At 45.9% G+C, this 23,439-nt stretch overlaps 1 protein-coding gene across 2 annotated transcripts in view; it reads left to right on the forward strand.

The window, feature by feature from the left end:
- SORL1 (sortilin related receptor 1) overlaps positions 1 to 23,439 on the forward strand; it is a 1,341,481-nt gene that overhangs the window by 692,191 nt on the left and 625,851 nt on the right. For both annotated transcript variants that reach the window (XM_069614318.1, XM_069614319.1), the window contains exons 26-29: positions 7,723 to 7,848; positions 13,411 to 13,518; positions 15,326 to 15,457; positions 23,305 to 23,436. In XM_069614318.1, coding sequence (XP_069470419.1) covers positions 7,723 to 7,848; positions 13,411 to 13,518; positions 15,326 to 15,457; positions 23,305 to 23,436 — 498 coding nt within the window. The remainder of the gene's footprint in view (positions 1 to 7,722; positions 7,849 to 13,410; positions 13,519 to 15,325; positions 15,458 to 23,304; positions 23,437 to 23,439) is intronic.

Here is a 23,439-nt window from a genome sequence, read left to right on the forward strand (position 1 = left end):
CCTTTCCGACCAATAGAATTGCATGACAAACTTATGAGTTTTGCACGTCAACTGATGACGAATTTTGCCCATGAAAGTTGCTGTCTGAATGAATAATTTGGGAGTTGAAGCGAGACAGGCGATCACATCATTGATGATTACCATTGGTTTCCCCGTTTTTTGTACTTGTCATTAAACGGACTTCCCTTTGCCAAACTATTGTTGTCCTTATTTAAGTGTCTGAGTAAGTGAATTCTGCACCTTAACCTCCTCAAGGTGCAGCTTTCTTGTCTTACAGGTACTTGAGGGTGAGCTCTGCCCTATGGGCCCGTCAGAGGATGCTCCGCCCTCATGTACAGGAGCTCCTCTGTTGCACAGAAATACAGGGTCAGGACAGCAGTGGTCGCTTCACGGTGTTGCAAAGGGTCTGCAGGCGTCTCTGGCCATTGTCTTCAGTTACTTCAGCTCCCAGTGGTCGGCTTGCTTTTCACTCCACAAGCCTCACCTTTTATACAATTCCAGCACACACTCCTCTGTAATCTCTCTCAGCGTTTTACAGAAAGGGGCGTGTGGCTGTCCAATCATGACAGCAAGACCCCCTGTGGCAGCTGGACCTATTCAGGCACTCTGGCGGACAAAGGACACTCCTCCTCCACTTCCTGCCTGCCCAGATACTCTGGAGGCTAGGGAGGGATACCCAAGGGTTCCCGTCAAAAAGCAAAACACACACACACTGACCTCCCCCTCCCAGAATAGTAGAGGGGCTAACAGAGAACAACCACACTATTAATGGCAAAAAAGAAGGGAGGCCCTGAGCTGGTATTTGGGTGCCCCTATTGTGCACTACCGAGGCCGCGGTATAAAAAATATACAATAGTTGGTAGAGCACTTCCACTGCCACCAGCTAAAGTGATTGTCTATGCGACTAAAAAGTCACAGTAGCAGAGGCAAGGGGGATACTAAGTATCCCTTCAGCCCTCCACAGAAGGTGGTTGTGTGTCAATCTCTTAGGCTATAGAGTTTTGGTACCAATACTAAGTATCTATCTTTCCTCAAGGACTGTAGTTACTTGAGGATTTAGAAAAAGAATCTCAAAGGAGGACCCTAAGGGGTCCCCAGCAACACTGCTCATAAGGAGCTGTATGCTGCAGTTGTAAAAATACAGATGCCTTTTAAGAGCTATAGAGCAGACAGACTCCATAGTACAGGTGAAATACAAAGCATAGAGTTCCAAAAGACAGAGCCCAAAAGAATGAATGAGTGGAAAAAGGCTGTCATTCAGGATTGAAGGAAAAACGTCCAGAAGTCCAGCAAAAAGTGCATGGGGTCTCACTAGGAGAGGGGATGAAGCATACACATGATCAATGTCCCTAACGTTCGGGACAAGTGGTTGTAACCATTAGTGCGACTGTGGTCCAAATGTTTTATTACTTAATTTGTCTAAATTTCATAATCCTGGTGAAGTACTTTGCTCACTGTGCTTGTTTGCAACACTGCTGAAGGTTGGCATGAATAACTTGAATAGCATTGAATATGTACAACTTTATTTGATCTAGATTCTTTTAGTTCCTGGATTATCTGAAAATACCAACATACGAACAGTATCTTTGCAGAACTCCTTCACGCTGCGCTTTGCTATATTTTTAAATGTTAGTCATCACCACCATGGTAAATTCAATATAAATATTTGAACTGTTAATCAGTGTTTCTAATGCTTGTGAATCTGCTTAGAATCACATGCTGTGCATATAGTCTGACATCTAGAGGTAATCGTGGTGTATTGCTGCATCTTTTTTTATTTTTTTGAAGATCAAAAAGAGACGTCGACCTGGCCGTGTCTGTAACACTATACCTACTGTGATGGTTAGTGTACCAATGATCCCTCGCGCCTCGATCTCCCCCAGATTGTTTTTTATCACCATACTAGTCTGTTGCATTTATCTTGTGACTGAGATTTATTGCAAAATATTGAATATTCCTATTGCGCCTTAGATGCACCCTTCCGATGTTTTTTCGTTGGCCATTTCCAGCTCACGTCCAAAGACTTTGGTGATAGAATTTTCAACGGCTGTCTGAGGCCTTGACCACCCAGGCACCATCCTTTCACAGTAGGGATAGTGGGGGGCTTTTCTTCTCGACATTCTCCTGCATTAGAGATTGCATGTACCTATTCTTATCTTTTCTTTCCCATGTTGGCTGCTATTTTTCTTTCTTCTATTTAGTAATGGAGACAACTCCATTTAAATGCTGCCATTCCAGTAATGGGAAGTTTCCTTGGTGGGACACTCACAAAGAGTGTAACAACGGTTTGCCTCGTGACCACGACTAGCGGCGGTGCAAGACCTTTCAACTCTTTAAGCCTAAAACACTTGAAGAACGGCGCACTAAGCAGTGGGCGGCCCACTCCATTCAGGACAAATTTCATTCCCCCACTGGTGCTGTTGCTTCGGACGAGGAACCCTCTGGCCACCACTGCTCCAGTTTGGAGGCCGAAGTAATTGTTCCAGAGTCCTCACTCCGGTGTGCCCATCCTCAGGCCCACTAGGCAAGCCAAACGCACTACTACGACAGGGCTACCCATGCTAACACCAAGGCAAAGCACACAACCCCCCAGGCCGCCCCCCTCCCCAGCACCCCTCTATGGTACCGTCAAAGAAGCCGACTGCACCCACAGGCCTGTTTATCTTCGAAACCTGAGGAACCTTCGGCCATCGAAAGACTTGTTGAAATGCACATCATCGGTTAAAACTCACCCATAATTAAGGGAGAAATTGTCCTAAACACCTAAACAGTCTGATTCCAATGGTTCTGGCCCCTAGGCTCCTCCAATTTTACCTTGCAGGGTGGCGCGGGGTTGGAGGGCTTATGACCAAGTGTCTTAACTGTTATCACAGTCCTTACAGGGTCACAAAGGTCCTGTTCAAGACCAGGTCATTTTTCTTCTCCCTTTAACCGCATCTACAGGGACTTGGACTAGGGAAAGGTTTGAGGAGTTTATGGACAAGGTGTCCGTTTATTGATTCCTCAGACAGGTTCCATAAGAGCACCATTTCCCTTGATGAGGACCCTACGCCCTTTGTCACCTAGACTTCAGTACCCACCTGTTCACACTACTTCTCAGTTACCTAAACTAACTGATCCCTCAGGGGATATATTTTAAGATTATCAATATGAAGAATTATATAATGTCCCAGACCAAGGTGACGACTCACTGGATCCTACCTCCGATGACCCAGATGCATGGCTTGATGTCATTGAGGACCAGGTGGCTTTGCTCACTACTCCTACTAGTGAGGCCGAGCCGGACAACAATTTTGTGGACACACCTGTCATGCAGTCCTGAGGCACTTCTCCTATTGACGGCCAGCTGCTCTTTAATAAAAAATCTGAAGAAGGCAGCAGATCATTTGAAAATGCTCACTCAAGAGGCAGTGCCTGACTCTTACTTTGTGGAGGACATCTTCAGAGAAAAAGCCTCTCAGTGAGTAAATCCCCATTCTTGATTCTATAAAGAAGTACATTGCCCCTTCTTTATTAACAACCTCCCTGACCCAGGCAGTTAACCTGCGCATTGAGAATATGTTGAGGCCTGCGACTTCAGATCCCCTTTATATTCGGCAACACTCCGTTCCTGGTTCACTGGTGGTCACCACAACCAGGAAGCATGCAGGTGTTACTTTGTCATCAGCTGAGGCTCCTCCAGACAAAGTACCTGCATTGCGAATAATGCCACCTTGATTGCTAGCTTTAATGATATCCAATGGGGTCTTGTATAGGACGGGCTGGACAGTGTTCCTGAACCAGTCAAGTCACAGCTGTTTACTATCGTTCAAGAAGGATGGCAAGTCATCCAGAATATTTAAAAGAAAAACACTTTGAACGCCGCCGAGACAGCTGGTAGTGTTAGCCAAAGGAACTATATGCCAATCTTGTTGAAAAAAACTCAGGTTTCAAACCCGAGATGTAGGCCTCCCTCATCAACAAGTCACTAGTGGAGTCTGTTTTGTTGGAAAAAGAGGTGTATGATGCACTTGAAATGGTGAAGAAAGAACACAAGACTCCTAAATCTTTTAACCAAATTTCCAGAATGCTGTACGTACAGTGCAGGGTTTTTAACACCTGCCACTCCTTTCGAGGGAAATCTTTTTCCAGACCCACACAGGCCTCTTACGGCACAAGAGGTTTGCTCTGGTACTCCAATCAAGGGTCAGCCAGCGCTGATCAAGCTCCTCGACAGCGAGTGTTTCGGCGTGGCGATGGAAGGGGTAGGAATGCAGCTGCCAGAGACTCCCCTTCCAACAAATGACTCTCCGTTCCGGGTCCCCTCCCATGCACCTTCAGTAGGAGGTTGGATAGAATACTTCACCCACGCATGGGAGGGGATTTCTTCAGACAAGTAGGTGCTGAAGACAGTGGGCGAGGGATCCTGCATCAAATTTGTCCAGACAACTCAGTACCACCCGCCAAAGACAACAAGAATGTCTTCACACCATCTCCTTATTCTTCAAACAGAAGTGAAGGCCCTTCTGAAAAAGGGAGCAATCAAACTCATCCTAGATAATCGGGTAAACAAAGGTATCTATTCAATATACTTCTTTGTACCGAAAAAGAATCTAACCATGCGCCCTGTATTAGATCTGCGTCCTGCAAACAAGTATGTCAAGCTTCAAAGATTCGGGATGAGAACTCTGCAAGCGGTAATTCCACTGCTGAAGAACGTGCATTACATGGCCCCCTTGGATATGAAAGATGCATACTTTCATATTTCAATGTTACCAGCACCCAGAAAATAGCAAAGGTCCAAGATGGGGGAAACTCACTATCAATTCAAAGTACTCCCTTCGTCATTGCCTCAGCCCCAAGGGTTTCTACCAAGGTTCTGGCAGTGGCAGCAGCTCACCTGCTCAGATAGTCCATTCCGGTGTACCATTATCTAGACTACTGGCTCATAACAGGAGACGCACTTCAGGCATGTCTAGAGAACACCCAAGACTGTAGACCTACTCTTTCAATTGGGGTTCTCGAGCAATGAAAAGAAGTCAAGCCTTGACCCAACACAATGTCTGGTAGCCCTAATTTGAACAGAAGACAGTCATGTCTTCCCCTTCAACGAGATGGTCCAAACCAGGTTGTTACAAACCCATCTCGGATAACTGTACGGAGAGCCACGTGGCTATTGGGAATGATGGCTTCCTGCATTTTTGTGGTGCCACATGCCCGTCTGTGCATCCGTCCCATGCAAGAGTGGCTCTCGAGCCAATGGTGTCCAGCAAGAGTTAACTGGGACAATCTAGTGGTTGTCTCAAAAGCCCTTGTTCTATCACTGCAGTGGTGGACAAAGCATAACCTTCTCAAAGGGAAATCGTTCACCACCCCCGCAGTAGAGGCCACTCTCACCACAGATGCATCCCTGTCAGGGTGGGGAGCTCACCTTCTCTGCCAGACAGTGCACGTCACATGCTCACAATCGGTAGCGGGCTAACACATCTACCTGTTAGAGCTACTAGCAGTGTTCAAAGCCCTGAATGTTTCTCAACAACTGCAAGGGAAGACTGTTTTAGTCCTTACAGACAGCACCATGGCCATGTTTTACATAAACAAGCAGGGGGAACTCTCTACATTGCTGTCCAAACTGGCACAAATTGTTTGGAAGTGGGCTTTCAAAGAACACAATCTTCTTGCAGATGTGCTCAGCAGAGACATTCAGCTACCCCTAGAACACGAGTGGTGTTTAAGCGAACACATTTTGCACACTATCTTTGCAGAATGGGGGCATCCAGAAATCGACCTGTTTGCAACACTGGAGAACGCACAATGCCCAGAATATGCCTCCAAGTATCCCCAAAAGAAGTCCAAGTGGGAACTGTCTCGGGATCCAATTGTCAGGGAAATGTGCTTATGCTTCCCCCTGCCTCAACAGGATAATTCACAAGATGCACCAGGAGCAAGTTATACTAATCCCGATGGCACCAGTGGGCTCATCTTCAGCGGTTCTCACATCTCATGAGAATGTCACTTTGCCTTCCAGTTACACTGCCCTGACCCTACAACATGATGTCCCAGGATCAAGGGACAACACTGCAGCCATGCCCTCAAACTCTCAACTTTGCAGCCTGGCTCCTGAAGTCCTAGAGCTCGGGCATCTCCAACTTCCTTAAAGGTGTATGGACTTTCTTAAAGAGGCTCATAAACCAAATACCAGACACTGTTATTCCAGTAAATGGAGACATTTTGTCATTTGGTGTGCTACTTGTAACATCAAATCAAATGATTGTTTTCCCACACACCCAGTCCTTTACCAAACTCACCTCTTAGACTCTATACTAGTTTTGAACTCAATAAAGGTTCACCTTGCTGTCCTTTCTCTGCTTACACCACCTCTCAAAGCAAGTCTTCCTTGCTGGATGTCTGTAATCAAGTATTTCATGGAAGGTGTGAAAAGACTTCCCCACCCCATTTCTAATCCAATTTGAACGTCGTCCTTGCTAAATTTATGGGCTCTCCTTCTGACCAAATGTACAAATCTAGTCTTAAGGTTCTCATCTATAAGACCGCTTTTCTGGTGGCTATTACTTCCATTAGAAGGGTAAGTGAACTGTGGGCGCTCTCAGTTCAAGCCCCATTTGTTAGCATTCATAAGGACAAAGTGGTTTTGCGTATACAGCCACGCTTTGCACCTACATTCATCTCCAAGTTTCATGTAGACTAATCCATAGAATTTTTTTTCAAAATCTCCAAATTCAGTTTTAAGATGCCTCCATACACTATATCTTAGGAGAGCAGTGATGTATTACCTCAATCAAACCATTTTGGAAGACAGATCCATTGCCACTGCTAGACAAGGGGATCCTGTCTCTAAGTCAGCAATCACTAAATGGATTGTTAAATGGATCAAAATGTTGTTACGCTGTCACAGAGAGCCTCACCTTTTATGCCTAGAGGACATTCTACTTGAGGCACAGGAGTTACAACAGCTTTCATTGCAAATATTCTCTAGATGCTATTTGCAAAAGCAGCTACCCGGAGTTCTGTTCACACCTTTCAACAACATTATTGCTTAGATACACATTCTAAGACTGATTCTCAGGTTGGCAGGTGGTAAAACATCCCTTTACCGCTGTTCCTTCAAACATCCCACCACCAACTCCTGGTAATGCCTGCTAGACTATGCACAGCATGGGATTCTAAGCAGATCCACATGCTTCAGAAGACATACATTACTTACCGTAATTGTATTTCTGGTGCTTGTATCTGCTTAGATTCACCTTCGTCCAGCCTTCTCCCCTCTTGGAGTTGAAGGAACATGGACATCTTGCACATTTCTATCCTTCAATACCCACTCATTGCCAGGCTCCCTCATGGCAGAACAAAAACAACTGTGGGTACCTCGATGCATAAGGGATCATGAGTACAACACACGTCCTAGTACGGATAGTGGTACAGACAAGCCCAGGTCGACGTCCCTGTTCGATCTTTGAAAAAAAGATGTAATAGTCTGCGATTACCACTAGATGTCGGACTAGATGCACAGCATGTGATTCTAAGGAGATACAAGCACCAGAAATACAATTACGGTAAGTAATGTATGTCTTTTCTCCCCAGAGAGCAATTGTTATCCTTGTTTTTTGGGTCCCACTTACCTTCCCAATGTGTCTTTAAAGTTTTTCTGTCTCTTGAAGCAAAGACAGGAAGTGTCCTTGTTTAACAACTTTGAATTTATTGTATTCTCATCTTTCTTTTTAGCAAACTATCATACTTGTGATGAGTATAGTTTCCGCTGCCACGACAACCATTGCATTCCACAAAAATGGGTTTGTGATGGTGACTCAGACTGCCAGGATGGTTCTGATGAGTTTCCTGCCTCATGTGGTGAGATGATCTTCAAATATGAATACATTACAATTTGTTTAACATACAATTATTTCATTTTTTTTTTGGTTAATACTCCAGTTGTTCGGGATAATTGTCTAGAAGTTATGTTTTCAGATTAGGAGTAGAAAGTATCAAATTAATTGATGAAAACCATGCTAGAGAGATCCAATCTGCCAACAAGAATCCAATCCTCACACCTTCATTTGTAATTGCCCAATTTTTGTATTGCTTGATGTAGCACCAGAGGATTACTTAATTCTAATTTAGCTTGTTCCAAATTATCATGCGGTTTTCCACAATGTAGTTCTTGGGTTCGAAATTCACACTATGTGAAATCACCGTTTAAGAATCACTTCTATAGTCCTTGTACCATTGTGCACAACATTTTGAGGAAATGTGTGTAACTGGATTATCTACTGCAGATCTACCGCTATTAGTTGCTGGTCATTTAGCAAACTACCATTAGCACCTATGTGTTGCTACTTTTAATAGTCACAAGGTGATTTGGTATTGAACCTTGATGAATAGGCATTGGTACTTTCATTCCTAAATAACTGTGCTCAAATGTTATACGCACGTGTAACCCCAGCTACAGCTTTCTTTGCTTTGTGAAGCCACCCAATGATATTACAACCTAGTCTTTAGAGGAAGTCGTGATGCCCGAGGAAAACTTGGTCCCAATAATAGAAACTTAGTTTGGACCACTAACCCAAGATAGTGTAGCTTTACACTTACGTAAGTTTTGACATATGAAAAGAGAAGTGAATTCCTGCCCTCTTTGTAAAAGAATAGCAGCCATTCCTTTTTCACCATCATAAAAGATAAGTTGCTCATTCAGTGATTTACCCAGGATTTGTGAAATGTGTGAAGAACGCGGTGGTGGCTGGTCCAGATGGGCTATTATGACATTGTTAAGCAATCCATGGCTTTGGGGGTGCCCTATTTAGTGGATAGACTTAATACCAAAATGTACAGTTCGATTGCCTTGATGGACATCACAAGTAAACTGTTTGCATCACTAATCCTGAGGGATTATGAATTTTCGACAACAATGGGCATGTTACATACATTTCAAATTGGATTCAGACGCCATGTCGAAATGGTTAATTGATGTTTATCCAGTGCCTGTGTGACGGGCCAGAAATGTGAGGCGAGCAACTTTGTGAAGGTATTTTAAACAATGACATTTTAAGGCTTAAAATGTTGGATAAACGCCTCACTATCCCTTCCCTGACAAGGATTGCCCTGCTTGAAATAAACTAAAGGAAACGCTAACAAAAGGTTTCTGTCCCTCACACTTGTACATACACCAACTGAATAAGGTAATATATGGCGGTTCAAAAGCAACAAATATAACAGTTAAGATCACATCATGATAATTGTTCATCCTTATAATATGGGTGAATTCCCCTTCACCAGATTCAAGCAGGATTTTGTGTTAGCTGTTCCAAAAGGATAAGGAAATCCTGTATCATAACAAAGTTCCACTTCAGTTCTCTTTTCGTTCCACTTCGATAACACAAAGTTCCAATTTGAATTCAACCAACAGTTCACAAGTGTTCAACAAAGTTTTCCTCTTTTCACTTGTAACCAAGATCTTGAAACTACTACTTTTCATCAGCAACATTAGTTTCAACAAAAATATCTTTGTCAGGATATTTCTGCACCATTTCACACAACCTCTTGTTTGACAATACTAGATAATTCTTTCTGTAGCAGTCCATACAACACTTGCTTCAATGATCCACACAAACACTTTAGTGATTCTTCAACTGCTTCTTCAGGAATTTTAAACATACCACAGTACTTAATCTACTTCCACTTGGCCAACTCGCCTGGTGTACCCGCCTGCTAGGCCAGAATAATCTACTAATTACAAGTACTTCTGTGGTAACGACCAGCTTCCAACAAATTGGCAATGTCTCATGCTTCACAACAGCAAGTTGTTTAAAAATGTCATTAGGGGACAGGAGAGCCACACTGCTGTTATTTGCCACATATTTGTGATTATCATACCTATTACAGGATATGCTACACTACTCCTGAAAATCTTCCCTCAGAAGGGCAACCTTCCTGCCACTCTTGTTTCTGCCCTTTTGCACTAACCAAATGCTGACAATGATTCTCTTTAACTTTCACACTCCTTTCGCAGTTTAGGTTTAAGACATCTCTTATGACTTCCTTTACGTACGGCAAGTAGTAATTACAAACGCTGAAATTCTCGCTTTCCTTCTTTTGGTTTGGGCAATGCGTTGGTATTATTCTCTTTTGGCTTCGGCAGTAATGGTTTTTATTTTTTTCTCAGGTTATTGCCCTTTCCTGTTGTTGGATTTTACTATAACCCGCTCTGTTATCACACCCTTCTGGTTTGATTGAGTTCTTGTTCTGTCATCTGTTCCCTTTTAAATCAGCTTGGTCGTCAACAGAATAATTAGCCTGCTCTATATTAGATAGGTATTCAAAACGTTTCCTCTTCTTTAACGTTACTCTGTTTATCTCATTTCTGATTCAGATCCTTCAACTTGGCCAGTGGGTGGTTATGGAGCACTCCGGGGTCACAATGTTATGGTGAACTGTGTGGCGTGTGCATCCGTTCGCCTGGCTGGCTTTCGGTCTTTTTGCTTTGGTTTCTCTGTGCGGCCCAACACCCTCTCCTTCACGGCTTCCTGCACCCTGCGTCTGCCAATATCGGAGCTCTCCTGGAATCCCACAGCTATCTAGTGCTCCGCTGCCACCGGTGCTCATCTGACAGTGGGGAAAACTGCTTAAATGGTGCACTTTCCAGGTTGTGTTCTCGGCTGCTGAAATCTCGAGCCTAAGAGACCTTCTCAGGATGGGCATTCGTTTGACATAGCACAATTGTCCCGACGTCTCAGCTCTTCAACTTTTGCTTCTATCTGCCACTGCTCGCCTTTTTCTTAATGGCCTGCACCTGAGGGGGCCTTTTATGCCTCCCAGTCTCCCTCAGGTGTGGGTTATTATTCCTAATTATCATTACCCAGGTCATTTCTCTCCATATACATATTCCCAAAAGGAGTACCTTAAGGATTCTATGAAGTATTTGGCTTTGCAGAAGAATGGGTTTTTTCAGGGTTTAAATTGGTAACATTTAAAGACTCCTCTTCCTTATTTCCCTGGGACTCATAGGGGCTTTCATTTCTATGACACTCAGTGACTTTAAAAGGGGCTTTCTGAGTCCTAATACATGACTGGTTATTGTCTTCAACCACATTCCGACAGTTTGAGAAAATAAAAGCTCTTTTTGACAAGTAATTACTTATCCCAGTATCAAGTATATTCCCTTTCCTGAGGAAGACTAATACTGTGTCTCATCCCACAAAGTCCTCTGTTCCCCTGGGGCCCTTCTGCTCCCAGGTGATCCTCCCGCAGAATACCGCCCTCAGGGTCGGGATCAGAAAGCATCTGCCTTTCCCTGGCCACCTGGGGTGCGACTTTAGGTAGGGTTTTTGTGAGGACTCTGCAGGATTCATCACACTTGCCTGTAAAAAGGAGCATGTACCAGTATATCTGGCCTGTATGCATTTGTCTAATCAATTTAACTGTGTGAATAGAGCTTTACTTTGCAAGAAATTGAGAACCTGGGGAATATCAGAAGGTTTACTTAAAATGCTAATCCTCTTTCATTCAATCCAGCATATACAAGTGAGGCTAGATACTAGTTGAATCTTAACAAAAATTGCCTCTCAAATGGTAAAGGCAAAGTACAAACATGTAATTGGATTATAGATAACCAGGTGATGGGAGTGACAAAACATATGGCTTATTTATGATTTCCCTTGTATATTAGAGATAGCATGACAGCAATAATTGGGAGGTTAAAAAAAAAAGTTGTTTACATCTATAGCCCAAGTAAAAATTAATGAACAAATGTGGGTCCTAATCGCTCCCGATGTTGAAAAATTTACAAGCAGATAGTTCTCTCTAGCCAGACGTATGTCTTGGAGATATTGCAACATACAGATTGGGACTTTCTTAACAGACCTGAAGAGGTCCTCTGGAGGAAAGTCTTAGGATTACCTCTGGGGGTCACAATTGCTACAGTCCGATATCAACTGGGCTTATCTATGCAATGCTATGTTCATTGGCAAATACTTGCAACGTATAGGAAGATAGTACATAAAGAATACACCATGAGAGGATCTAAAAAAAAAAGCTTTAAAAACGTATTTGTTTGCGGTAGCTTTTGAAGCTACCGCACACATAAATACGTTGTTGTGTTTGAAAACGCTGTGGTTTTTCTTTACAAGTTTCTCAGGCTCTTCCAGCTCGTAGGAGCCTGAGAAACTTGGAAAGAAAAACCGCAGCGTTTTCAAACACAACCGCGTTGTTTCTGCCTAAAGCTGCTTTCCCATTTGGGGCTTTTGGGCTCCCCGTGAGGAGCCCGAGAGCCCCAAATGGGAAACCGGCTTTAGGCAGAAACACTGCGGCATGGAAACACAACTGTGTTGTGTTTCTGCTGCCTTGGCTATCACTTTGGGTCTCCGGTGCTCCCCCTGGGGGAGCACCGGAGACCCAAAGTGATAGCCACAGCAGCAGAAACACAACACGGTTGTGTTTCAAAAACGCTGCGGTTTTTCTTTCCAAGTTTCTCAGGCTCCTCCGGCTCGTATGTATCATTTTAATGTGTTAGTTTAATGTAAACCATCACACTTAAATTTAAATGTCGAAATGCTGGAATTTTAATTGTTAAGGGTACCAAACCCTGTTTGTCGGGAAAATCCTTCCTTTCCAGGTGAAGGCAATCCTTGTATGACCCTGAACTAACAAATGGAAAGGGCGTTACTTGAAATGGGGGGTGGGGGAGTGCTCTGCTGGAAACTTCTAGGCCGATCATTGCTCAGCCCTATGTGATTAGGTCAGAATTTTTGGGGATTTTAGGGCCACGTTTTAAGACCTGGATTAGAACGTTTTAGCAGCTAGCTATAGGCTTTAAGACTTTTCTGAATTGCTGCCTCACCATGTCTCATACGGAAAGAGGGCCTGGTCGTTCATGGTGCTAGCTGCCTTATCTGTTTCCTTCATTTCACCCTTTGCAAAGCATGTTTTTCAGGGCCTTTGACATGCAGTTGGGCCTTCATTTTTCTTTGTCAGTTTGACTTTCATTTATCCAATACATTACAAACATGCGATTTATTCACAAGCTCTTTTATGGTTTTAGACACTTTGTGCGTTTCTTTTTTAAAGAAGTACCTCTGTCACCCATGTTTGTAGTTAATGTTCTTAGTACTTTTGTGCTTCTAAGAATGAAAAGTTCAGGGAACTCGTGTCTCAAATTGCTCAAAAGTATGACTATCACGGCATTAACTTTAAGTGTAGCAAGTCTACACTTCAAATCGATCTCAAAAATATTCCTTAATTTGTTTTCATGTATGCTGTAAGCATCACAAATCAATTGTGCATTTTCACTTGTTTCTTATACTGATTTTACTTTAATACTTATTGCAAGCATTTCATGATATACATTTTATCTTTTGTCAATTTGTAAGTCTTTTCCCTAAGGAAATGTTGCAGTTTTAATACACTTCTCGTGCATTCCAGGAACTCATTGCAATGGCTTTCAGTGTGCAAACAAAACCTGCATCCCGTCTGTCAAGCACTGTGATGGAGTAAATGATTGCCCCGATGGAAGTGATGAACAGAAGTGTGGTAGGTCTGCGAACACTCATTAACAAAAGGTGAAGGTTTTTCAGTTATAAAAACAAAACTCCTCATGCAATTTTCACAAGATGTTGTTTTTCACACATGGCAGACTTTAACTGAGCAGTGTGTAAGGCATGCTTGAAGACTGACCAATAATACGAAATGGGCATTGGCAAAGACTACATGTCTGGTTTTTGTGGAGGCATGGAATAGGAATTTTCCAGGCACTCCCATAATGGTACTACCTTGCCATATGAAGGCAACAGTTGGTAAATGGTGTTGGTGCCTGGTAAATGCCCTCTAATCCCTACACAGGCCAAAACAGGAGCTGGTTTACAACTCCGAAAGGTCGTGGCTTAATTGGAAGACTGCTTAGAAACAACAACCACATTCCCTTTAAACACAGCTTGCTCAGATTCTGGAAGCTGTGTGGAGGGAAAGGTTGTAGATAGAATGGCTAAAGGCGCTAGCATGGCTATAAGATGTCAGTGGGTGGGTAAAAAGTAAAACGGCCACAAGCTGTGTCTCTCCTCAAATCTAATCTCTCCCCTATCTTCCCTTGACAATAATTTCAGCTTTTAAGCAGCACTTACACTGCCACTGAATAGCCAAACTTAAAATGTGACTTCCCTTTCATTTCAAAGACTCCAGTATCCCCAATGAAATTACATATCTCAATTTATTTGCATCTTCTCTGATAGGTGGTCTCACTTCTGTTAGTAAAAGAAACTAAATAACTGTGTGGATTGGCACCTTCAGAAATTATTTTGTGCGCAACATCTTGTCGGTCTTTATCTTTTTTTGAGTGTTGATTCAGTCTGGCAGAGTCAAAGATTCAAACTTTGTAGAGTTGGGCATAATCATTTTTTTCTCTGTTGGTCCAGCCTTTTCAGTTGCAAAGAACAAAATGTGAAATGTGTTTAATTTGTTGCTCTTCACAACTCTATGGAATGCTAGTTCAAGAAGATGGTCTGGTCGATGACCTGGAATCCGGGGTGATGACCCTTGCTGCAGCGCTTAGCCACCACATTGTGAGCATCTGCTCAAGTTGCTGTCTCTGCCTTTACTTCAAATTATAAATATCACTAATTTAGTGGAAAAGCACTGTGTGCTGTCCCATTTACCTGTTTGCACCGCGCCCTCTTGCTCCCCCAATTTTGTCCCTGTAGTCTTGTCTCAACTGGTCCCCATTGAGTCCCATTGTAATACAACTTCTCAAATTGGAGCTGCTGCTGTAATAGAGGTTCTCTGATAGTAAGTTTCTGCACAAATCTCCCTAGAGAATATTCTTAAGTCTGTAAGATCACCAATAAACAAACGCCTTTGAAATTCACCCAACATCAACAAAAAGCCCATTAACAATCCTATTCTAAGCAGTTTTCTTTAGAATTAAACACATGCTGACAGCTGCTGCTTGTCCTATGCCTAGTTTTGTTATATATAGTGTATGTGTGGGAAGATGGTCAGTGTTCACTTAACATAGAGCTTCCTTTCTAAGGTGTAGTCATCATAAAGGGTACAGAAGTCATGGTATAATTTGATTAGGTTTAAGGTCTTGGTCAGAAGTTAGAGGGATAAATGTAACTGATACATAGCCTCTACGGGAGCTTGCTGTAGCTTACTCGGTATCAATGGATTTAAGCTGGGTTTTTTTTCAACAACCCCTGCAGCCAAAGAACTGTATCTTTTGCATGGTTATAGAATTAAATGATTATTATCTTTGCTTGGCTCCATTATTATAGTTATTGTAAGCTCCAGGTAAACTTATTTTTTTTATTGCTGGAGATTAAATCTCTCTCGTCTTATCCTGAAGACCCTCTGTGTGCACACTATATGGACTTTGTGTGTATGAATCGGCAGCAGTGTCTCTTCCGCGCCATGGTGTGTGATGGGGTTATCCAGTGTCGCGATGGGTCTGATGAAGATCCCAGCTATGCAGGATGCTGTAAGTCTACAATGTCTAACATAATCTGATTTATTTATTGGAGAAAGAAAATAACTGTACCATTATTGATATTCTCTTTGGCGCTATTACTGTATTAGTTCTGTAATACTTCCTTTAGCGCTATACCTTTTTGTGTAGCTCTATATTGCAGCAACACAAAGTAGCCGACCCCATTAGCCCACTTACCAGAAACAAGTAGTTTCGAGGGGATTGGGTCCTCCGACGTATTCCATATCTATGACAGTAATCACCAGAGCTGTGCTGCTTCGGAAAATCTTTCTGCGTCCTACGTCAATGATGTCGATACGCTGTCCTCGAGGATCCCCTCCGACGACCGACGTCACCAGATGTTATACGTAGGACGTACGACGCCCATAGCCTCAGTTCCGTTTTTTCCATGAACGTGTTTGTTTCGGTGATCTTGGCGCGCCTAGACTCTTTGGAGTTTCTGTTCTTTTCGGTTCTTCGAACCTGTTCGTTGTGAAGTTTATCGGGATGTCTTCCTCTTCTTCCGCCCTGCGTCCGGGCTTCAAGCAGTGTGGGGACTGCGGGTCCAAGATGTCGCTGACTGACTCGCACGACGCCTGCCTCTGGTGCCTCGGGGAGGCCCACGACACGGATAATTGTGTCGATTGCCAGTCGCTTACGTCCAAGGCCTTGCGGGAGCGTAAGAAGCTGCTGTAGGTCGGTAAGGTGTCCAAGCCCGGAAGTCGAGGTCCACAGGGCTCTTGACGGACGATTCGAGGAGCGGCTCTCCACATCGTCGTCGTAGGTCTTGGGTGTCTCGGTCCCAGAGTGGGTCCCACCACTCCTCTGCCTCTTCGAGGCACTCATGGAAGCGCCGTCATTGGTCGCCTTCCCCGTCCTAGGACTCTGCCCGTCGGCGGGTTGCTTATCCCACCAAGCCTGCGACTCCGGAGGAATGGGCTTCCTTCGGTAAGAAAATATTGGCGATTCTTGAATCGTAGGTCAGCAGTCTGTCCGCGCCTCCGAGTGGGGTCGGGCGTGACCGTACTAGAGACACCACTCGTACGCCTTCGGGCTCGGGTGGGCGGCACGATTCGCGGGAAAGATCCAGCTCGGACAAGGGGAATCGTTCTAGTCATGCCCGTTCCAAGTCCCGGTCCTCGACGCCCTCGAGATGTGCACCTGTGAAGTCTTTGAAGAAGACTTCGACGCCTGTGGTGCCGAGGTCGTCGAGGGACTCTCTCGAGGCTCCGCGTCTGAGGAAGTCGTTGATGCCATCGGTGCCCAGGCTGTCGAAGGACACGCTCGGGGCTCCGCCCTCGAGGCCTGTGTCGAAGCCGTCGATGCTGTCGGCGCCGCACTCGACGTCGCTTCACTCAACGCCCTCAACGCCTTTCGAGGCTGTTTTGTCGGAGGTACCCCGTAGCACGGTGGAACCCCGTAGAAAGGCTCTGGCCAAGGCCAAACATGTCTTTGTCCCCCATTCTGTGCCCACTTTCCGCCATCTAGATTATATTTCTGAGGTGGATGAGGGTTCTGAAGATGGGATGGTTCCCGATACGGTACCAGACGAGATGATCTCTGGACATAGCCAGATGGAGGACCTGCGTCAGTTGCTGCACGACGCCAGTGGTCTGGACACCTCTCCGGAAGTTGAGTTCTGTAGGCCTGAGCCGAGCACCCATGCCGAGTTCTCGTACCGGTGCCTTATGTCGAGGGTCACCGAGTACGTGGGGTGGTCTGCTCCACCAGGGGATTTTCTGCAGGATGACCTGACGGATATCCTCGACCAAGGTCCACCAACTGACCCGGTACTGCCGTTCCATATGACTCTGCAAGGTGGCGGCGGCGGCTTGGACTGCTCCGGAGAGTCTCCCAGCAGTGGTCAAGTCTTTGCCGCGAAAATACCACCCAGCCAGTAGCGACCCCTGCTACTTGACCACGCACCCCACTCCGTAGAGTTTGGTGGTGCAGGCGGCTACGGCCACAGCAAAGCAGGCGTCGTATCCTACCATCCCTCCTGAAAGGGACGACAAGCGTTTTGATGGTTGGGCGAAGAAAATGTTTTCTTCAGGGGGTATGGCTCTACAGGCAGCCAACTCCGTATGTGCGTTGTCACGTTTCAAGCACTCTGTGGAACTGTTTCCTTAGCGGCTGAACATATTCCCAAAGGGGACGAACGAGATGGTTTTCTTGCTATGATACAGGATGGCAAGGATGCCATGTGTGAGGCCGTTCAGTCGGGTCTGGACATGGCAGATTGCATCAGCCGGTCCATGGCGGTGAGCACCGTAATACGCAGATTTCCGTGGTTGCGGAAGTCCGGGTTTGCTCCTGATGTGCAAGCCTGGCTCCTCAACATGCCCTTTGATGTTGTACATCTTTTTGGCAGCAAAGCTGACGAGAGCCTTGAGAGGTTGCAGACCTCAAAAGCTGCAGCGAAGTCGTTCAGTGCTGTAGTTCGACAACCTCTGCCTTTTCGTCCTAGGGGACAGCAATGGAGGGGAGGTTCCTTTCGTTATTACTCATCCTTTAGTAAAGCGAGAGGAGCTGCTAGTCAAAGGGGCCACCGTAGGAGTGCCAGAGGTGGAAAACAAGGTACTTGAGGTGCCAAGGCCGCTCGGGCAGTTCTCTCTTTGCCCTCAGGCAACGCCACAGCCGCTTCAGCTCAGTCATGAGGCCATGTCCCATGGTTCGCCGGTTGGGGGGGAAGGCTGGCGCAGCATCTTGTGGAATGGCGTGCCATTACTTCAGATGTGTGGGTTCTGGAGATCATAGCCCACGGTTACTGTCTTCCCTTTCGGCAGAGGCCTCAGAACAATCCACCAGGGAATCTCTCTTTGAAGAGTCCGGATCCGCTCCTTGCGCAGGAAATTCAAGCCCTGCTGGAGAAAGGGGCCATAGAACTGGTGCCTGTAGCAGAGAGGAACAAGGGATGGTATTCCCCTTATTTTTGGATTTCAAAGAAAGACAGGGGATTGAGACCCATCATGGACTTGCACGGTTTGAACAAACTCCTCAGGAAGGACAAGTTCAAGATGGTTACTCTTTCTCAGGTCCTCTAGGCCCTTCAACTTCAGGACTGGTTGGTGTCTCTCGATCTCGAGGACGCTTATTTTCATGTGCCGATCCATCCAAAGTACAAGAAGTACCTGAGGTTCGCGGTTGGCGACTTGCACTTTCAGTTTCGGGTCCTGCCGTTCGGATTGACCTCCGCCCCGAGGGTGTTCACCAAGCTCATGGTAGTGATGGCAGCGCATCTCAGGAAAGGGGGATTCACGTCTACCCCTACCTGGACGTTTGGTTGATCAGGGCGCGCTCTCCCGAGCAAGTCCTGGATCATCTGTCCGTCACCTGCCACTCCCTCCACAAGCTGGGCTTCTCCCTCAACTTAAAGAAGTGTAACGCTCACTTGGTATCCACGGGGACGTCACTCAGCCTGTTCTAACCTCTTACGACCCCAAACTCTTCCCTGGAGTCTACTCTACTGGAGACTGGGCCTGAAACACAGGATTGGTAGAGTTTAACTCCCTATTGTGTCTGTGTGCTTGAACCCCTTCTTCCGCGGGATCCAACCCTTCCCATTGATCCACAGCTCACCTTGTTTTCTTGGAAAGTGTGCTCTCAGTCCTGCTTTCAGCGCAGGGGCGCGTTGATTGATGCGGGCTCGTTGCTGCCTAGTTACTTCACTGGCAAGAGTCTGACAGGTAAATATAATGAGTCTTTTGAACAGTTCTCTAACTTTGTTCCTTTCCTTCCTTAGATGATGACCAGCGTCTGGGGATGGCGACGTGCTGCTGAGATGAGTAGCGCTGAAGGTGAGTGAGAGCGCAATGCGACCCTTTTGTATTTGTATTGAACAGAGTTCTTTTTCTGTGTCTTTTAGGTGCTGCGACATTTTCAGCGTGGATGCCGGTTATGAAGAAGAAATGCGGTGAGTAAGCATGGTATGCAGCGCCTATAGATGTTTCCACGCTAACCTGGAGTGTCTTTTCCCTCTTGCAGATGGATGAGAAGTTTCGGAGACAGAGTTCCCCCAGAGCGGCTGGGATTCAGGTAAGCGTTTGAAGCTCGTACAGTCTTTAAAAATAAGCGAAGATTTGCTGAATGCTTACTAATGCCTTTTTTCTGTTCTTTTCCCCTTTTCCTTAGGAAGCGGCGTGCCGGGATGGGAATGACACTGCCGAAGATGCCCGCAGAAGAGAAGAAGCAATGAATGATGGGCAGAAGCGCCGCAAGGTAAGGCTGTTTCTAACGATGTTCTTCTTGCAGGAGCGGAGCGCAGAAGAAAGATGCAGGCCTACTGGAGACCGATCCAAACACAGTGAGTGTCACGCTGCAGGTGCAGAAAACACAAAGCATGTTTCTCAGCCTGCAGTGGCTTAAATAGTCTCTGGGTATCCCAGGTGTCTCTGGGCTGAACCACATCCAAAAGATCAGACTGCACATGCAGTTCTGGGAACCGAAATATGTGGGGGTATCCATCTTGTCCCCATCAATGCACTACAAGTCCAATCCCCAATGTTATCCTATGGGAGTGAATGAGTCTGGTGCCACAAGTGCCAAGTCTGACTCCAAGTGTGTCTTTGGAGGGATGGCGAGGCCCTTGAGGGCCATGTAGGTGATTGTGGCCTGACATCTTGGAGGGCTGGGGACATGAGGGGCAGGAATCATGACAAGAAGTCCCACTTGACGCCAACTCAGAGGCTCCAGTACATCGGAGCAGTGCTCGACACGTCCCTGGGGCAGTGTTTTCCTCCCCAGGTGAGGGCTCATCACATTCAGCAGATGGTGCAAAAGTTCCACCATGCCCAGAGTCTCCCTGCGTTAGAGTTCTTGAGATTGCTCGGCCTCATGGCATCCTGCATTTTTCTGGTGCCAGAGGCCAGGTTGCGGATGAGATCTTTGCAATGGGCACTAAAGCTCCAGTGGTCTCAGTCCTCCGGCAGGATGTCGGACACCGTTCAGGTGCCGCCCTCGGTCGCCCAGGACCTTCTGTGGTGGGCCATCGAAAGCAATCTGTTTTGGCTGCCCTGGCCAGAGGTGACGATCGCTACGGACGCGTCCCTCACGGGATTGGGAGCTCATGTCCACGAACTGACAGCGATCGTTGGTCTCTGTCAGAGTCCAGCCTCCATATCTGTTGGAGCTGAGGGCCATCAGGCTTGCCCTGAAGGCTTTTCTGACTGTGCGAGGAAAGAATGTCCCGATTCTGACGGACAACACAGTGGCCATGCACTACCTCAACAAAAAAGGGGGAGGGGCAGAGTCACTTCCTCTGTGCAGGGAGGCGATGCAGCTCTGGTTCTGGGCAATCCTGCAGGAAATTTCGATCTCGGCAGTTCATCTGGCCGGAGACGAAAATGAGACGGCGGACACTCTGAGCAGGCAGAGCACGATCTCTCATGAGTGGGAGTTGGCTCAGGAGATTCTCCTGGCAATCTTCACCCTTTGGGGGACCCCTCAAGTGGATTTCTTCGCCTCCGGTGTCAACCAGAAGTGCGAAAGGTTCTGCTTGCGGGAATTTCCTCCAAGAGGAGCCTTAGGAGGCGCGTTGGTAGTGGAGTGGTCATTCCCACTGCTGCATGCGTTTCCTCCAGTCCCAGTCATCCCGCAAGTCCTACGGAGGTTCAGTTCCCGGATGAGCCTCATTGCTCTGGCATGGGCCAGGAGGACGTGGTACCCCGACCTTCTCGACTTGCCCATCTGCCCTCAACGTAGTCTTCTCTACCGAGACAATCTGCTCTCACGGGAGGTGGGGGGGGTGGTCAGGTTCTCCATCCAGAGGTCAGATCCCTCAACATTCACGCTTGGCTTCTGAAAGGTTGAGGTATAAGGGTTGAGACCTCCCTGAAGACGTGATGGAGGTGTTGCTTTCGGCCAGACGGCCGGCGACAAAGTCCATTTACCGTTGGAGAAAGTTCTGTGACTTGTGCAGGGTTAAGAATCTGGATCCTTTTTCTTGTGACATTCCTGTGGTTCTGTCTTTTTTGCTTTCTTTAGCCCACAGGGGCTTGACAGTGGGTACCGTTAAAGGTAACCTGGTGGCGCTGTCCATACTTAAGCGCTCGTCTGAGGAGTGTTCTCATTTTAAAATTCCTTTAATTTCTCACATTCTAAAAGGGCTCACTAATGTGTTCCCTCCGTCACCTTTCCAGGTGCCCGGTTGGGATTTGAACCTTGTTCTCAAGTTTCTAATGGGTGCTCCGTTTGAGCCTTTACATTCTTGCCCTTTGAGACTGTTAACTCTTAAAACTGTATTTTTAGTTGCAGTCACTTCCGCTCGCAGAGTGAGTGAGTTACAGGCACTTTCACTTAAGCCACCCTTCACTGTGTTTCATAAGGACAGGGTTGTCCTTAGAGTTCGTCCTTCCTTTCTTCCGAAGGTGGTGTCGGAATTTCATTTAGGCCAGAAGGTTATTCTTCTGGCAATTTATCCTCCTCTGCATCCTGGTAAGGACGAGGAGAGTCTCCATAGGTTAGATCCTAGGCGAGCTTTAAGTTTCTACATCTCACGCATGTCCCGGGTCAGAGTGGACGATTAACTCTATTGGTTATGCTGGACGGTGTTTGGGACAAGCTGTTACTAAGCAGACTTTGTCTCGATGGATTATCTTGGCAATTTCTGAATGTTACCGCCTGGCGGGTAAGGACTCCGGTAGGCTTGCGGGCCCATTCTACCAGGGGTATGGCTGCCTCTACTGCCCTGCAGAGAGGTGTTCCTATTCGTAACATCTGTGATGCTGCCACCTGGGCTTCGGTCCATACTTTTGTACATCATTACTCCCTCGATTCTATCCGTGGGCAGGATCTAGCCTTTGGCAAGGCGGTCCTTTACTCTGCAATTTGATTGGACATTCTAAATTTCTATATTCTAAATTCTTTTCCCACCTCCTTACATTGGTACTGCTTTGGGAGTCTGTCATAGATGTGGAATACATCAGAGGACCCAATCCCCTCGAAGAACAAGTTACTCTCTTACCTGGTATTCTTTCGATGGGATGGTCCGACAACGTATTCCATATCGCTCCCTCCCTGCCATCCCCGCTACAGAATTTCTTAAGCGATTGCAGCTTACGTTTCCGCAAGGCTTCTGTGGTCAGACTGGCAGAAGATTGGTGCCACACGTTCTGGGAAAAAACTACAACTGAGGCTACGGGCGTTGTGCGTCCTACTTATAACATCTGGTGACGTCGGCCGTTGGAGGAGGTCCTCGAGGACGGCGTATCAACGTCATCGATGCAGGACGCAGACGCAAAAGATTTTCCGAAGCAGCACAGCTGTGGTGATTACTGTCATAGTTATGGAATACGTCGTCAGACCATCCCATTGAAAGAACGTTACCAGGTAAGAGAGTAACTTGTTCTTCTATTGTGAGTTTGAATTATAGGCAGACTTTCAAAATGAAAAAATGTTTTATAATATTTAATGGACACACCTGCAGCCGGTGGAGGGAAGCCAGTTCCTTTTCAGTTCTACTGTCTACATTAGCGGTGTGTTTTTTTTTTTTTTTTTTTATTTGCCAATGTTTAGATCTCTTTAATTTTCAATGATTGCAAATAATGTAAAGTTGTCTTGTACAACCTTGTTGTGCTTGGCTCAGAAAGCAAATATGGAAGGAGATTGTTAGTTGGATAGAAGCAGATGCAGGTGTGAATCCTCTGGTGTTTATGCTTGCAGACTGAAAGTCCTGTATTCTTGAACGTCTGTGTGCGTTTAGGTGGATATTGACGGTCAATTTTGTGTTTCATCCAGAAGGGATAGCACAAATAGCCAAACAATTGTACGCCCTTTGCATTTTAAGGAAGGCAATGTGGTGTTTTGAATTTCATTAAATTATAGAGACATGTTGACATATATACTATGTTTTGGGCGTTTAGCGGACGGTAAGGAATTCCAAAGGACATGCGACATGATGAGCTTTCAGTGTCAGAATGGAGTCTGCATCAGCTTGGTTTGGAAATGTGACGGGACAGACGACTGTGGAGATGCTTCTGATGAAGCAAATTGTGGTA

This window comes from Ambystoma mexicanum, chromosome 9, assembly GCF_040938575.1.
Source record: "Ambystoma mexicanum isolate Mex_15411 chromosome 9, UKY_AmexF1_1, whole genome shotgun sequence".
Classification (NCBI taxonomy): domain Eukaryota; kingdom Metazoa; phylum Chordata; class Amphibia; order Caudata; family Ambystomatidae; genus Ambystoma; species Ambystoma mexicanum.